Below are 18,012 nucleotides of genomic sequence, written 5' to 3'. Positions count from 1 at the left end.
GTTTGAATTCAAAGGGCTTTCTCAAGATCTGTAAAATGTTGCACGTGGAAGCCTGATGGGTAAGTATGCATCCTGCTGCCTCTCTACCCTTCTGCTGTAAGGATGTTTGACTGCAGAACCAACCTTATTAGCTCAGTCCCATCCTTATGCCTGTGACCTAAAACTGGATTTAGCTAAACAGTTCAAACTTAGCCTTCTTTGTATCCAATCTCCCACTTATTTCATAATGCCTTAACTTGTCCTGCATCCTTCTCCCACCCCTCCTTTTCTGTTTTATTTTTCCACTCCGGACCAGGGAGATTAAACAAGAGCCTGAAGAACCTGAGGTAGATGTGTGGGAGCTTCTGAAAAATGCAAACCCCAATGACTATGAGAAAATTGCGTTTCAGTATGGAATCACTGACTTGAGAGGCATGTTGAAACGTCTGAAGCGCACTAGGAGGGAAGAAAAGAAGAGTGCAGGTAAGGAAAGCAATGAAAAAATTTGTTCATATCTTTCCAGGAAACAAATGGAAATTTCCTCCTAAAATCATTCAGACTGGAATAGCTCTTGAAGATTGCTGGTGCTTTCTTAAAGTTGTTGTCTTTTTAACAGCTAAGACATAAAGAATTTTGCCAAGTATTGTCTCTACAGCACAGAAAAACCATACTTGCTGAATCTCTGGCAGATACCTATAATAGCAACTAGCACTGATCCCCCAAAGGGAGGCAGCTCAATGTTTGTTTACTAAGTTTACTGGGTAGACAACTTGTGGCCTTTCAGATGTTGCTCAACAATTCATCAGCAGCCCTAACTAATATAGCCATTGATGAGGGATCCAGCAACTTGTGGGTTGAAACATCTGGAGAGCCACAAGTTCCACCCTGAAGTAAAACACATTTAGCCACCATGTAGATCAAAATCCACAATTAGGTCATCTATCTATTTGCACATTTAGTTATTTAGCTGCCAGTTCCTCAAAAGAATCTATTTATTATTTGCATTGTTATTAGCAACATTTGAGCGCAAGTAACAATATTTTATAAACAGTAATATGTATAGCATTTTAAATATCTTCATGTTAGTGTTGGTCAGAAGGTACAGCCCTCTGGTTTGTTAAATCCATGGGTTGTTTAGGAGCAAATGAGCATGCTAGCTCCTACCTGCTCACCTATCCCTGCAGTGCTAAACATGGGGGAGGAACAACCTAGACTTGGGAACTATGGGTTCCAAGACCTCTTACAATAATGTGTAATTTGTTTACACTGTGGGTTGTGGTGATGTCTGAAGCAGGTCATGCCATTCCATGAACCCTTTTACTGTCCGTTTTTTTTAAGAAAACAACTTTGTAAAGTTTCATGACAACAACCTTGTTTCCAAATATTTTCTCTCTCTGTTCTCCACCCAACATCTTTCTTGTCCAACAGCTTTTTCAAAAATTCTGGATCCTGCATATCAAGTGGATAAAGGAGGTAGAGTAAGGTTTGCAGTAGAGCTGGCTGATCCAACAATTGAACTCAAGTGGTATAAAAATGGCCAAGAAATAAGACCAAGTGGAAAGTAAGTATGTCTACTAATTTAAATTTACAGAGCATTTCTATTCAGTTCTTATTTCCTTATTTATAAGAATTAGACTAGTTCAGGAAAAATAAATCAGACAAGCACTATTGTTATGGCAGATGGACCCCCTGTATGTACATGCAGTAAAGTCTTGAAAGGTGTGTGTCCAATTTATTTGAAGGGCTCCCTTCACCCAAATCTGCCTGGCTGTACTCTGAAGCTTTAAAAAAAAAAAGAGCCTTTTCTCTTGTCTACTTCCGGCATGGTCCTTTTTAGTGGTGGCTCTGTATTTCTGGAATGTGCTTCTGTCAGAGTTTTGTCAGGCTCCTTCTTGTGGGTCTTCAGGAAAGCTCCAAAAATCCACCTGTTCTCACAGGCTTTCCGGGGGGAGGGGGGGTTCAGTTTTTATCAGCAGTACTGCTTTTATTATTTTGTATTGTTTGTTTTTATCTTGCATGGCACTGGTGATCCAACGATAATATTAAATAGAATAAATATTCATATACCTTTGAAGTTTCTCTGGGGAGAACCCCCCCCCCATAGCTCTTCTACTTGTGAACCTTTGGAGTCACCTGGAGTCAATTTTTGGTGCTCAAGCACTACTGAAAAGACTAAATGCTGCACTACTGGACTAAATGGGCATCCTGCTAGCAATATGCCATGATTCTTGCATTTATTTTTATTTTATTTAAAGTATTTTTAATAAAATAAAAGTATTTTTGATGTCATTTGATCTCTAAGAGTGCAATCCTATGACTTCTTGGCATTGCTTGGGAGTCCCAGTCCAAGATCCTTTAATCTCAGAGCGGAACAGCCAAAGACCAAACGCTTGGCCAGCCTTCTCACATCTGGCTTGGGACAGCGGCCACAGTTCTTTCCATCACCTTCCAAGGTTGCAGCTGGGCCTGAGGGGTGGAGAAGGTGCTTGCAGCAGGGAGGGGAGGGAAAGAAGGTAAGGCTGAGGATTTATACCAATTCCAAGCAATTTCCCACCTTTCTTCTTTCTCTCACCCCACAGCTAAATCTAGATGGCCCAAAATGGCTGTCTAAATAAAATGTAGGGAACAAGGCACAGTGGCAGTGAAGAATGTCTTGCTCTTTGCATTGGATGCTCATAAGTCTCTGAGTTTCAAGGCTTATAAGCTTCTTCTGTATTTATTTATTTAGAGTTTTTGCATGCTGTCTCATCGCTTAACGCCTTGGGACAGCTTACATAAATACAGGCAATAAGATTCTCCCCTAAGTAGTTTACACACACGCACACAAAATACAATATAAAACCCAATGTTCAGTGCTCTTGAACCTTCTTTGCAAATCTTTCCAAAGAGCAGCTGCCACTGCCAAGAAGATATGCTATGGGCAGGGGTTAGACCTTCCAACTCCAAAATTCTATCATTTAACCTCATTTTATGGATTTTTTAAAAAAACAAAGTATGTTTAATTTTAATCTTAACCAATCACTCACTGATGGATTTTTTCCCCACTAAATGCTTAAATGGCAGCAGTGCTTAATTTCTTCAATGAGAAAAGTTGGGAGCTTAAGCATGTTCAGCCATTGCTCTCATCTCCTGCTTTCAAATCCTTTATCCTTAATACAGTGTCAGTCCAGGATAGTTGTGGTTCATACCCTGGCACAAGCCAAATTCTGACAGAATGGAAAGGGCAGCTTGCTCTCCCAGGTGTTTGCATCTGCTGACATAAGTAATTTGCACAAACAGGCTTGCTACATCCATGTTTCTCCATGTCCTAACAACTTGATCGCATTCCCATAGACTGCTACAGGCAGTCACAAAGGACTAGTAACTTGCTCAAATGACTGCAGAGGTGCTGTTTGAGCCACAATGCCCTGTGAAGCCACAGTTTTTATAGCCTTTTATTCCCCTCTTCTTTTTCTTGGAGGCTGGGTGCACTGCAGAGGAAGGGACCAGTGTGCAACCCGCTGCTGTCTTCATTTCCTAAGAATGTATCTGAGTCCTGTTGTGTAGTTTAGAGGCATTTGTGGGACATGAAGATTGCAGTAATTGAAAGCCCTCACTTTGCTCAGGAAATGTGCCAGGTTTTAAAGGAAAAATGGGAGGGGTAAGATGCCTTTGTGAGTGCCGGAATGGTGCCCACGGGAACCACGTTGCCTACCACGTTCTTTTCTGCTCTGAGGCAGAAAATTTGCCCCTGTGTGAGACAATGCCTTGCAGACCTTGGGTTCTGGAGCTCCTGAGAGGCTCAAGTTCTACAACACAGGGTGGGATGGGAGTTTAATTTACTCTGTCCAAAGGTTCCAGTCCTCATTCTTTGTCTCCATTATGTTCAGCATCCAAAGGTGGGTGAAAGACCTAGAAGAGGGGTGCCTGAGCAAAATAAAAGTCTCTTTCAAAAATAGTAAAGCAAAACACAACCCAGAGCCCTGCAAGCAGTCATGGGGAGAGGGATAGAGGCTTCATTTTGTGGTTTCTGAAAAAAATACAAAATGTAACTCTTGAAGAAGAAAACCTCCAGAGCAACTTGTCCAAGAGTAAAATGCTCTCCTTACTTTGAAAGGCCTCCTCCGCCCGAGGGCAGATGGTATTCTAGGAACACAACCTGGAATACCAATCGTGATTGCGAGAGTGAGATCCCTGCCTGCTTCCCCAAGGCCTCCATGTTCTTTCAAGGAGCCAGGCCCATTGAATGCACCACCTTGCATCTTTTAGGCCATGAGCAGCTGTCAGATGCTAATGAGCTTGGGTCATTACTGACCCGAAACAAATGTGAACCAGTGACCTCAAGGTGAAAGGCGCCAGATCCCGTTACCTATCCCTTGAGCCCTCTGGCCTACCAGTAATGCTGGCTCTTTTAGCCAGCTATTATTGTACATTTAAAAAAAATGTCAAGAGTGCTAGGATGAAACCCAGGCTCCTGTTACGGGTTATTTCTATCTTCACTGATCTAGGGTTTCAGAGACTGTTTTGTCCAGACCTTTTGACGTTTGCATTTGCAATCAGTGGTTGTTGTTGTTGTTGTTTTTCCTTTGTTCTGTAGAAATAAAGTAAAAATATCTTAAGGCCAAACTAGATGTGTTATTAAATGTATTTCCCCATTTACAATGCAGGGATTTTTTAAAAATCAGATGGGAAATGAGGCAGATAATTAGTGGAATTACAGCAGAGTTTGAGGTAAATTTCTCTTGCACAATGGGAAATTTCTTTAGGATATTCCTCAGATCTGCAACATAGGTGGAAAGGGTTAAATTCTCTCTTCCACATCTGCTGCAATCTCAGTTATTACCTCTTCCACCACCCCAGTCGTTCCTGTTTGCAATTTTAATAATCTGTATGATAAGCTCAAGGACATAACTGGATTAGGGATTTTTATGGCATCTTGTTATTTTCCCTGCAGCACTCTTTTCAGGTGCTTAGTTTAAAGTTACCTTAAAGCTTGTGTCATAACACTATGCAGAGAGCTTCGACTGCAGAGGCGTACAGAAATGAAAACAATAGTATACCTACTAATAATTCCAATAATGTCATTGTTTTGCATTTTCCAACAGATACATTTTTGAGCACAAAGGTAATGAGAGGATCTTATTTATCAATAACTGCACACTGACAGATGATGCCCGTTATCATGTGACTGCTGGTAGTGAGAAATGCTCTACAGAACTGTTTGTCAGAGGTAAATAATATCAGTATTTATTTCAATGCTTCTGTCACTTTCTCTGCTGATATAAAATGGTGTGACTTTATTTATCAAAAGATTTCTGTTCTAACTTTATATATCAGTGGGGGTTTATGTTCTTTTACAAGGGGGAATAATAATTTAAAATATGAAAATAATTGAATTAGGCCCATCTGGGCTTGCTGAGGCATAAGTGCTCTCCTCTGTAATTGAGCTTGTATATGGATCATGCAAATGGCATGGGGCAGCGATGTGCCCGTATTCATATACACATATCCTGATCTTGTTATGACTTCCTCTTTCTTTAGAACCCCCAGTAATTGTGACAAAAGGCCTGGAAGATACCAATGCCTATATTGGCGACAGAATAGAATTGACAGTGGAAGTATCTGAAGATGATGCAAATGTGAAATGGTATCCCACCTATATTCTCCTTTAATAAATATTGTGGACCTGATCTAACTAACTTTAGTTGTACCTAATGAAACAAGTTAGTCACACCCAATTTTAGTCTCATTATCTTTAACTGGGTTCAACAAAGACTAACTTCAGCCAGAATGAATTTTGATAAGCAAGAAACAAAGAGCATAACAGGATAAGTGCACACTGTATAATTTATCCAGCCAGGTCTAACAAATCTGGGCAGCCTAGAAAATATAATTTTATCTTGGTGGTCTGAAAATCTACCTTTCAGCCAAGGGTGCAGAATTTCTTTTAGGGCTGAATACCATTCTGGAGAAGTTTTCAGAAACCGCATTCCAGTGATGAGAGGAACTGAAGGCAGAAGGGACATGATCAACAGTATTTAGGCTTTCTACTAGTAACTAAAACTGTTTCCCCATTTTTATAATGGGGAAAAGAGTGTACAAGAGTTGGGAAATAACAAAATAACCAGTGGTCAGGGGAAAGGGGCTGGGGCTGGGAAACAGAATATGGTCTTCAGGAGAAGCTTTATGGTCCGCATCGGGACCCCAAATGTGCCAAAGTTGACACCTGGGACTGAGGTTCTGCACTCCTGCTTTAAGCAATAATTAGAGGTTATTTGGTGGGTGTGAGTGTGTTTCAGATGCTGATGAATCTTTCACAGTGGGAGAACATTTGTCAAGTTCTGGAGTATCATGAAGGCAGATAGTATTTACCCTGGGATTTACAGGTTTAGGTGGCTCATACAGAGGGTACGCATTCAACAGCTTCAGTGCATGCTTACATGTGAACAGAGGTACTAATTTGCACAAGAAAGCACAGGGATGGAAGGATCATTCTTGGGCATTGGTGAGAACAGAGTTTTCTTGGTACATAACGCTAAAAGTATGGGATTTGCACAACTTTAGGGCATGCCCATGTACACCTAAGTACTAAGAAAAACATATTTTGACATTGCTAAACAGGAAATCCTTTTAAAGAGCTACCCAGATGCCAGTCATGCCTTGTAAGATGACAAAGATGTGGGTTTCTGTGATCATTGCAAATCTTTGCTGTAGCATCACTTCCACAACAACTGTTCCATCATAATTTTGCTGCATGGCTGCCAAATGGGTCCCTGTGGGCTGCTGAGCCTGATGAAGTTTAAAAGTCAGGCAAAGAATGCAAGGCCTGCCCTGGTACTAACACTTATCAAGCACCTGCACTAAGGAGGGGCCTGGACTAGATAATATCAGAGGTCCCTTCCAACTCCTTATTTTTGCAATTATAAAACAATTGCCTTTTTTGGCTGTTCTTGATCAGGTTTAAAAATGGTGTGGAGCTACCCCTTGAAGGAAAATCTCGATACAAAGTGAAGATTGAGGGTAAAAAGCACACCCTGATCATTGAGGAAGCCACCAAAGCTGATCGAGGAACTTACTCTGTAATGACGACTGGAGGGCAGTCTGCTGCCAAACTTAACGTTGACTGTGAGTGAAGAATGGCTTTTGAATTGTGCTAGAAATTGCCAGAGCTCTCTTTAAAACCTCCCAGTTTGTTCGTTATACACACGCAAATAAGTAAATACATATGACCATTTCCAAGCAGCTATTTATTTCTGTTATTAACTGCAAGCATCTTGATCCTGTTCCTTAGCCAGAAAGGCTCTCAAAGGGACTCGTGTACAATCAGTAAAAGGAGCCAGTCCCTGCAGGCTTGCAACAGTCAAATGCATTCTTGCTGCCATGGGAATATGTGATCAGCCAGAGATTATCTATAGTCCTCAGAGTTGATAAGGCAGACTTCCACACAATCTAAAAAGGCATGGCCAAAAGGATAGGGAAGGAAGAGAAAAAAGCAAGTGGTCTTTCAGTAGGGAATGGACCTCCTTCTCATCTATTCTTGCCTAGTATATTAAATTAAAATCTTCAAGTTTATTTACTTGTCATTTACCTACTGCTAGATGTAAGAGGAGAGTAGGGATGTGTGACACTGAAAAACCTTTTCCATTTCAGCTTGAGGGCCTTTTGATGAATTTCCAGCTCAATGGTCCAAAGGGGGCTGAGCTGGAAGTGTGTGTGAGGTTACCTTTGTGAATTTGCTCAAAAGAGTTGCAGGACTTTGGAGCTGAGAACTCAATGTAGTTTGCACAAATCAGGGCAAATCAGGGTTAGATTTGAGTTGTTTTTGTTCCCATTTAACATGAGAAATATGGAACTATACTCCTCTCGCTGCTCTTTCACTCATTCCTCCTTGGCCACGTCAATTTTTTTGACAGTAAATTTCAGATTACTACAAAATTCAGGCCTCCACTTTGGAATGCATGGAAATTTGTAGCCCTAATCCAAACCTTGGTAGTTACTTAGATGCACATTGGAACTTGCAGGACTCTGTGCTTACCCACACACAGACACTCTCACATAGATGCACACTAATTATGATGTTTTATGCATAAAGTTATACAGCCCAGTTCTCCAGCAAATAAGGGAGAAGACTGCAAAAGAGCCAATGTAGATGCATACCAGGATATTGAACCTCTTTCAAATGGAGGGCCAAATTCCGTTTAGGAGAATATCTCAGGAGCCAAGTGCTGCAGTGGTAGGCAGGGCCAAAACGCCAATTTATTTTAGCTTAAACCTCTTCTTGCCAGTAACTAAGACTTTGGCCAGGCATTTTTACATTTTAGCATAGGGAAAAGACAGCACAGATATTGGGAAACCACCAAATGATAGGTGTTCAGGGGAAATGGGGGTGGCCAGACTGAGTTTCCAGAAGGGTTTGCCTCCTGAGCCTGAGAGTCTGCCCCCTGATGTATGCACTAGCTTCCTGGACCCCTGAGCTATTCCAGACATGCAAAGACATGTTCCAGTTCAGCTTCACTGACATTAAATGCTCATGGTGAACTAATAATTTCTCTCATTCCTTACTTCTGAAGTGAGACCATTGAAGATACTGCATGCAATGGAAGACCAAACTGTGAGGCTTGGCAAAGAGCTGTCTTTGAAATGTGAGATATCTGAAAATGTGGAAGGGAAGTGGTACAAAAATGGGCAGCTGCTCCAGCCCAGTGACCGCGTCAAGATATATCATAAAGGAAGGTAGGCATGAGACTAGGGCTGGGAAGAAACACGTTATTCAAACAAAAATGCATGAAATAAAGCTAGTAATTCAAGGAGGTAGGTTTAATTAAATGGTCCCTCCCACAATGTTGATCTCTAGAAAATTTAACTGACTCTTCAGGTTTACTTGGGAATAAGTCCTGTTGAACTCCATGATGCTTACTTCTCATTAGAAGGATATAGGATTGCACCGTTAATCTCTGATTTCTCCTTTTCCTCTCAAATGGCACAGAACCGTTTTTTAGTGTTTGCACGTGCATTCAAATAAAACATCCTTAAAGGTTTTTCAAGGCATTCTTATGAAAATAAACAAAAGAGAAAAAATCCGTTTTTTAGAATTCAGAGTTAAAATAGGTTTGCATGGACTATGTCAGATTTAACTGAAAGGAAATGATGCTCTGAAAATGAAGCAAGAAGGGCATCACTTTACATTGAAACATCCAGACTACCTGAATAATATCCCTGAGTCAAGAATCTTTGGTCGTTATGACTATGCAAGCTAAATCTCCCCTGCCCCAGTTTTTACCAAAGTGAATGGGTCAAGCCAGGAGATCTTCGATAATAGTAGTAGTAATCCTACAGCTTTGGGGATTATCATGTAATACGCACTTGTGTTTATAGTCTCATAATTACAAGAAGTTTTCATCTTCCATCTTGGTTTTCCATAGAATCCATCGACTAATTATCGATAGTGCCCTTGTTGAGGATGATGGTGAATACATGTTTGTTCCAGATGCCTATAATATCAACATCCCCTGCAAAGTGCATGTTATAGGTAACTTCCTGCTGTCTCTTCTGTTTGATCTGTGGCAGGTGCTATTTGATATTCATAGGCAGCCCTGTATGGGCTATAGGTAGAATGCACCTTTGGTACAGAAAGTGAGATTTGATCATTCAGGTGACTGAGTGATGATGTCGTGGTTTCCTGCATTAGCACTGTGGCATTCTGAGAAAAGGGATGCAGGTGGCACAGTGGTTTAAACCGCTGTGCTGCTGGGCTGCTTGATCAAAAGGTCGCCAGTTTGAATCTGCACAATGGGGTGAGTTCCCGTTGCTCAATTCCAGCTCCTGCCAACCTTGCAGCTCAAAAGCATGCAAATGCAAGTAGATAAAAAGGTACCACTTTGGTGGGAAGGTAACAGCATTCCGTGCACTTTGGTGTTTAGTCATGCTGGCCACATGACCACATGACCAGAATGTCTGTGGAGAAACGCTGGCTCCCTCAGCTAGGAAACGGAGATGAGCATCGCCCCCTAGAGTCAGACATGACTTGACTTTAATGTCAACGGGAAACCTTTACCTTTACCTTATTCTGAGAAAGTGGAATGGTTAGCAGCTATGACTCAGTGTCACTGTGGCCTGCAAAGTGTGGGTATAGGAATGGATGAGTAGTCCAGATGGGTGAGCATTTTAATCTCTTGTTCAAGGTGCACCTTAAACAATAAACAGAACCTCCCAGTGTATCACTCCAGGGTTGATACAGACTAGCAGTGGCTTTCCAGGGTTTCGGGCAGGGTTTCTTTCCTAGCTTGACCTGGAGGTGACAGGGATCAAACCCAGAATCTTCTACCTGCAAAGATGCTCTGTCACACTGAGATATGGCTGGTTCTATTATGTGGTCATGCCTGGACTTGTGGAACAGGGAAATAAACTGAGTCAGATCACTTGTCCCTCTAGCACAGTATTGTCCACAGCAGGGGTAAGCAATCTGGTGCCCTCCATATACTTGGCCACAATTCCCATAATACACGGCCATTGGCCATCATGACTGGGTCTTATGAAAGCTGTCATCCAAAGCATCATCTTTGTCCATACCTAGTCTACACTGCCTGGCAAAATGTTCAGGATTTTGGACAGGACTCTTTCCTAGTCCTGCCTGGGGATACCAGGGAATGAACCCAGGATATTCTGCATGCAAAGTGTATGGTTTGTCATAATGAGCTTTTCCATACTGTTGAGGAGCCACAAGAAAACAACTCCTTGTTTGCTTGTTAATCTCAAAGTTTCCACTGGACTCTTTCAATTGTCCCAAATTACAATGATAATTGTAGTTCATAAAAATCAATTCTTTAAATAGAAACATAGCAATCAATCATCAAGAAACAATTTATTATAAATCAATCATAATACATTGTTTCTTTAAATAAAGAGCAGATGCAGGTTGCCACTCCAGATCTTTAATGTAGAGCGCTGCTGTATATCAGGTCAATCTAATTGACTTCCAGTCCGGTATTGTCTGTCTTGGCTGGCAGCAGCTCCCCAGGGTCCTGAGCAAAGGTATTTTCACTGCTCTAGCATGTGCTCCTCATTGACAGTGCAAAGGACTGAACATGGCTCCTTCTGCATGCAAATCATGTGCTCTACCTCAGAGAATGGTGCAAGTTAAGCACATTTTCCACCACTGTATTTTTTTTCTATGTGATATTGTTGGGCTTTGTGTTGTGCACATGGAGATCAATGCCCTTATGGAAATGTTCCTTTCATTGTGGAAATTCCTCAGTATCTCAATTTTGCAGATCCTCCTAAACTTCACCTCGATGGTCTTGGTGAAGGTAATACCGTGACAGTTGTTGCAGGAACCAAGTTACGACTTGAAATCCCTGTCTCTGGAGAACCTCCTCCAAAGGTTATGTGGAGCAGAGGAGACAAGGTAGAGCTATAAGTTAGACCTATGCCTGCTGTCTTGTCCCATTTCTTTTAATGGTTTGTTGTGTTACCTTTTATAATAACATACAGTAGCTGTGGCAGAGCACAGTGTGATTTGTACCACCAGTGGCATAGCTTTGGACTACATTTTAGAAAAATAATGCTGGCTCATATTCTGGCCTACAGGTTGCAGAGTCAAAGCATTAGTCTATCCCTCTTAATACTATCTACACAGTCTGGCAGTAATTTTCCAGGGTTTCAGAGAAGTATCTTTTCCAGCCTTATCTGTAGATTCCTGGGGTATACCTGAGATGTTTTGCATGGAAAGCATATGATCCATGGCTGTGAATCCTAGCCTTGTAGACCTACTGAAACAGAAGACTCTGCATTGCTTAAGCAAAAAAAAAAAAAAAAATTTTTTTAAAAAAAAAAAAAAAAAAAAAAAAGTCTTCTTAAAACAGAGGATACGTATCCTATTCATTCTTCCTTTAGATTGATAAATAAACAGACAGTAAGAGAGACCACTGCACATTTTAAAAAGCCTGATTTACAATAAACAAAGTATTACAAAATAGTGTATTACTGTATCACAAATTGAAAGGAACCATAATTGCTGGAGTTATTGTCACAACAATTCTTTTAGATGAAATGGGGGTAAGGAGAAAATGCAATAGATGTATGCACAGAATTGACTACCATCACTTTCCCAGCATCCTTTTTAGTGATGCTATATTGGTTCAGGTCAGAAAAGAATGAAGCAATAAAGCCAGTTTTGCATCTCCTACCTTGTGCTGGAGGGCTGCATCATGTCTTGTCCTCCTATACTAATGTGTACCAACATAGCTATGTTAATATTTTGTGGGAGGCAAGTCCAGCCTGTGATGCTGTCTTTTATAGAAGCTGCCTGATACCAGGTCTAATTATTTTTCCATTTAAGACAGCATTGTCTACTTTGATTGCAGCAGCTGTTGAAGGGCTTCATCAGATGTTTTAGAACATCACTTGCTGACTGTGCTACCTTTAATTGGAGGTGTCAGAGGTTCAACCTGGGACATGCTGCGTACACCGCAGTTTGTGTACTGCTGAAATATTTGTTTCCTGTCTGTTGCAATTTCTTCCAACAGTCCACTATAAAACAAATAGGCAGATCATGCTACCGTTCATAAAAGGGTACTCTACTGGACCCCTCTCTCCAACTTAGTGCAAAGCCATTAATGAAAACTTTTGGAGTACAGTTGTTCAACAATCTATGAATCCACCTAACAGTAGATCATCCAGTCACCACTGTACCTTCTTGTTAACAAGGATATCATGGGAGACTTTGTCAAACGTATAGTTGAAATCAAGATATGTTATGTCCATAGATTTCCTATAATCTCTAAACTAGCAACTCTGTTTTTTAAAAAAGGAAATGTGGTTTATCTGGCATATTTTATTCTTGATAAATGCATGTTGTTTCCGAATTATCAATTAATTCTACTTTATAAGTTCATAGACAGCAGCTTTATAATGACAGAATTGAACAGTATGTAATCTCTTCTGCTAATGACTATTTAAGGTATACTGTGTAGATTTATGTATATATTTTGTAGCTACTAGTACAGATTTTTTATTAGATACCATACTTGAGTTTTGACTTGCCAGTTTCCTGGTGGATTTCAGATTCTTTAAAGTTAATAATCTTTTTCCCTACACTCCATCTTAACAATGATCACTAGTGGATCACGGATTCTGCAAGCAGAATACGGGCAGAGAATTATCCAGACAGTAGTTGCTTGGTGATTGATGCAGCTGAAAGAGATGACTCAGGGGTCTACAAAATAATGCTAAAGAATGAAGCTGGAGAAGATTCTGCCCAAATCAACATTAAAGTTGTTGGTAAGTCATTTCCAGTAGAAGGCTCTTGTACCTAGCTGGTATGCTTCATTCTTGCACCATTATATACAATACCTATGGCCTCTTCAGTACACAAAGGACTTTGTAGTTCTTTTGCAATAACACTCTGAGCTCGGCTAAGAAGTTAAGAGAAAATAATTTTTCTCAAGACTACCAATTGAACTTCTTCATAGCATAGCTGAGCAGGGATTCTGCCTGGGTCTTGTCTATAAAATCATTTTTGTTGATTGTTTGTTTAGTAAAAGTAAACCATTTTCCCCAGTATATGGATAACAGCCTATTGTACAGAAATATTAGCACATTTAGCAGAACAACAACAATCCAAATCAATATTAATGTTTTTGATTGCAACAGATATCCCTGACCCCCCAGAGGCACCCAGTATAGTTGATGTAGGAGAAGACTGGTGTATCATGAACTGGGAACCTCCATCCAATGATGGCGGATCTCCTATCTTAGGTAAGTAGGTCTACCATCAACATTGATATGCTTACATTTCATTGAATTATAGGACTAGTGGGACCTTCTGAATTGATGCCCCACAGAGGGCATTAAGCTTCTTTTCCTTTTTAAAAAAGGAGCTTTCTAAGAATACCAAGTCCTGCCCTCTGCCCTGGTATTGAGGGCTAGATGGTTTTAAGAGGAATGTTAGAAAGGAGTGCCTCTAGTTCTGGCCAAGCAGGTGGGGACTGCCTCCACCAGTTCTCCACTAGTGGTAGAAAGCAGAAAGCTCCAAAACATGGTGTCCATTGGATGGTGTGTGGGCTGTAAAGAACTATTATGGATTCATTGGAACCAAAGCTGCTCCATTGCCCCGGATGGGCCAGCCCATCTTCCCACCCTCTGTGCTGCTGTCCATGTGGGAGAAATTGTAGATACATGTATCCAAAGGGCTGAACCTCACAAAATATGGACTCTCTCTCTCTCGTCACACTCACACATGTTCTGTCTTCAGTGTCATGAACCAGCAGTGCTGGGAATGGAGCAGTGGTTTCGCCTTGTTGATCCCTCCCCAGAGCCCACATTTGAGTTTGCTGTGTTACATCCCATGTAGCTGATCTCCTACAAGTGAACCTACTGGCTTCCCCATATTGCTCTTGCAGCACATGGCACTGATTGAAGCACTAGAGGTGGGGGAAACATAATAAAGATGGTATAGTGGAGTTATCTCTAGTTGCAGCTTTCAGGAGCAGCCATATCATATTTATATCATCCAGTACTGCTCATATTTCAACCTGTAGCAAAGATCTATGTATGAAAAATGTATAAAGCAGCCCTGAGGTCTTGGGGGAGTGTAAACACAAATAGTTTAGGCCATACAAGTTGGTTTATGTACAAAGCTAAAGTAGTCTTTCTACAATGTGGTCGTATGTACATAAGCAGAAGTATTTCCATTGGAGAGAGAGCTCTTTCTCTTTTCCTTTCTCTGGGAAATATATTTTGTCATTGCTTTTAATTCAGATGTGATTATACAGGCCAAGCCAAACAAGGAATTCCTGTCATGTTCTTACTTGCTTATTTTATAAATGCCAGGCCATTATTTAATAGTACAATATTATGCATATATTTGTTTAGGTTACTACATTGAAAGGAAAAAGAAGCAAAGCTCCAGGTGGATGAGGCTAAACTTTGACCTTATTAAAGAAACAACTTTTGAGCCCAAAAAGATGATTGAGGGAGTTGCCTATGAAGTCCGTATATTTGCAGTCAATGCAATTGGCACCTCCAAACCAAGCATGCCCTCAAAGCCTTTTGTACCACTCGGTGAGTAGATTATATACCTGCTTTATGGAAAGTCTTTATTTCAACAGGGTGTTATAGTAAACTGGAGAGATAGTACAGTATATTTCACAAGGGGCATTCATAGATATGAATGGGATATGAGTCATTCATTCATAGATATGACTATGAGAAAACAGACAGTGATATTCTTACATAATTTTACAGGGAACATCAAAGCTCCTGAGAAAATGGGGAAGGAACAAAGTTATTTCTGCTTGGAGAGACACTATACCCAGCTCCTTTCTTATACTTTGGATGCTACCAAAAAGAAAACAATGATGAATCTTGTTGCACCTTAAAGGTGCAGACGTTTATTCTGGTGTAAATGTTCATTTATGTAGCCCAGTTCAACATATGCTTGGTCTATTACCAGGAGTTTTATTATCAGGTTACTCAAAAGAAGTTACTTATTCTGGTATTCTTGTCTGATACAAAATAACACTGCTTTGGTTTACAAAATTAATACTGGCAATACATTATTGGTTATATCTTCATCAGATTATTTCCAAATATATATATATATATATATATATATATATATATATATATAGAGAGAGAGAGAGAGAGAGAGAGAGAGAGAGAGAGAGAGAGTTTTCATGGAGAAGGTATATTTATGTATGCGAGGCTATATGTTTAGGCTACCACACCTTCTTCCTTTGTTTTGTGCTGTCAAGTCACCTCAGCCTTATGGCAACCCTATGAATGATGGCCTCCAAAATGTCCTGTTCTTGACAGCTCTGCTCAGCTCTTGTAAACTCAAGGCTGTGCTGTCCTTTATGGAACTAATCTATCTCACAGTTTGTCTCCTCCTCCTCCTCCTCCTCCTTCTGCCTTTGACTTTCCCTAGCATTCATGTCTTCTCCAGTGAGTCTTACCTTATCATGACACAACTGAAATATAACAATCTCAGTTTTGTCATTTTTGTTTTCAGGGTCCTGCCTGACCCATTTTAGAATCTCACTGTGTAAAAGGAGTTATCTGTGTTAAACACAAGTGTAGTCATGTTTATAAATATTGTATAAACTTCATACAATACCTCTCATCTTGATGTGGACAATTATCCTCATAATATTCCCAACTACATTCTCCATTATCAATATTCTGAAAAAAAAAACAAAAAAACAGAAGGAGCTAAACTGGGGGCCTAAGGTTCTGCGTCAGCCTCACTTGTGAGCTAAAGTAGGCTGTGTGTACCTCACAGCCCTCTCCATGTGCAGAAGGGAATCAGTCAGTGCAATATGTCCATTTCCTGTAATTGATGGACTTTATGAAAACTCCACTGGAGAAGGAAATGGCAACCCACTCCAGTATCTTTGCCATGAAAACCCCATGGACAGTACCAAAAGGCAAAAAGATATGATGCTGGAAGATGAGCCCCCCAGGTCGGAAGGTGTCCAATATGCTACTGGGGAACAGCAGAGGGTTAGTACTAGTAGTGCCAAAAAGAATGAAGCGACTGGGTCAAAGCCGAAAGGACACTCAGTTGCTGATGTATCTGATGGTGAAAGGAGAGTCTGATGCTGCAAAGATCTATACTTCATAGGAACCTGGAATGTAAGATCCATGAATCAGGGCAAGTTGGATGTGGTCAAACAAGAGATGCCAAGACTGAACATCGACTTCTTAGGAATCAGTGAACTAAAATGGACAGGAATGGGTGAATTTAATTCAGATGACCATCAGGTATACTACTGCGGGCAAGAATCCCTCAGAAGAAATGGAGTAGCCTTCATAGTCAATTAAAGAGTAGGAAAAGCAGTACTGGGATACAATCTCCAAAATGACAGAATGATCTCAGTTCGAATCCAAGGCAAACCATTCAACATCACAATAGTCCAAGTCTATGCCCCAACCATTGGTGCTGAAGAGGCTGAAGTTGACCGGTTCTATGAAGGCCTACAACACCTTCTAGAATTAACACCCAAAAATGATGTCCTTATCATTATGGGGGATTGGAATACTAAAGTAGGAAGCCAAAAGATAACTGGAATAACAGGCAAGTTTGGCCTTGGAGTACAAAATGAAGCAGGGCACAGGCTGGTAGAATTTTTTTTTATTGGAATAAGTTTTATTTGAAATTATAAAAAAAAAACTAAAAACAACATCCATCATCAAAAACATCGAGCCCGCTGGTTCAGCCCCCACACCCTTCTTTTTCCATTTATGATAACTTAAAAACATATTTAAATCTGTGCAGTCCCGTTTCTCTAGCCAATAATAAAAAGAGTCCCAAGTTTGATAGAAGTCAGTATCTTCCTTCTCCTTCAATGATAAAGTCAATCTATCCATTTCTGCACAGTCCAGGGTCTTTTTTAGAATCAGTTTGTCAGTGGGTAGTTCTTCACTTTTCCAATGTTGAGCAAATGCAATCCTCGCCGCAGTGATTATATGTAAAATCAAATACGTTTCTTGTTTACTAATGTCCTCTGGTATGAAGGCTGGTAGAATTTTGTCAAGAGAATACGATGGTCATAGCAAACACTCTTTTCCAACAACCCAAGAGATGACTCTACACATGGACATCACCAGACAGTCAACACAGAAATCAGATTGACTATGTGTTCTACAGCCAAAGATGGAGAAGCTCTATACAGTCAGTAAAAACTAGACCAGGATCTGACTGTGGCTTAGATCATGAGCTTCTTGTTGCAAAATTTAGGCTTAAATTGAAGAAAGTAGGGAAAGTACTAGGCCACTCAGGTATGACCTAAATCATATCCCTGATGAATATACAGTAGAGGTGACAAATAGATTTAAGGAATTAGATCTGATAGACAGACTGTCTGAAGAACTATGGATGGAGGTTCGCAACATTGTACAAGAGGCAGCTACTAAAACCATTCCAAAGAAAAAAGAAATGCAAGAAAGCAAAATGGCTGTCTGAGGAAGCTTTACAAATAACTGAGGAAAGAAGGGAAGTGAAAGGCAAGGGAGAAAGAGAAAGATACACCCAATTGAATGCAGAATTTCAGAGAA

The 18,012-nt window shown here is 40.5% G+C and overlaps 1 protein-coding gene and 1 long non-coding RNA gene across 3 annotated transcripts in view; one reads left to right on the top strand and one right to left on the bottom strand.

Annotated features, from left to right (window-relative positions):
- The window catches only part of LOC123028830, a 59,547-nt gene that overhangs the window by 4,497 nt on the left and 37,038 nt on the right, over window positions 1-18,012 (bottom strand). The window lies entirely within an intron of this gene.
- MYBPC1 (myosin binding protein C1) overlaps window positions 1-18,012 on the top strand; it is a 99,103-nt gene that overhangs the window by 48,387 nt on the left and 32,704 nt on the right. For both annotated transcript variants that reach the window (XM_044441074.1, XM_044441075.1), the window contains exons 7-17: window positions 296-462; window positions 1,408-1,540; window positions 5,064-5,188; window positions 5,500-5,605; window positions 6,917-7,083; window positions 8,529-8,691; window positions 9,381-9,487; window positions 11,229-11,362; window positions 13,077-13,236; window positions 13,609-13,713; window positions 14,830-15,018. In XM_044441074.1, the coding sequence (XP_044297009.1) occupies window positions 296-462; window positions 1,408-1,540; window positions 5,064-5,188; window positions 5,500-5,605; window positions 6,917-7,083; window positions 8,529-8,691; window positions 9,381-9,487; window positions 11,229-11,362; window positions 13,077-13,236; window positions 13,609-13,713; window positions 14,830-15,018 (1,556 nt within the window). The remainder of the gene's footprint in view (window positions 1-295; window positions 463-1,407; window positions 1,541-5,063; window positions 5,189-5,499; window positions 5,606-6,916; window positions 7,084-8,528; window positions 8,692-9,380; window positions 9,488-11,228; window positions 11,363-13,076; window positions 13,237-13,608; window positions 13,714-14,829; window positions 15,019-18,012) is intronic.

This window comes from Varanus komodoensis, unplaced genomic scaffold (assembly GCF_004798865.1).
Source record: "Varanus komodoensis strain SLA01 unplaced genomic scaffold, ASM479886v1 scaffold39, whole genome shotgun sequence".
Classification (NCBI taxonomy): Eukaryota; Metazoa; Chordata; class Lepidosauria; order Squamata; family Varanidae; genus Varanus; species Varanus komodoensis.
This window is presented reverse-complemented; position numbering and strand designations above follow the sequence as displayed.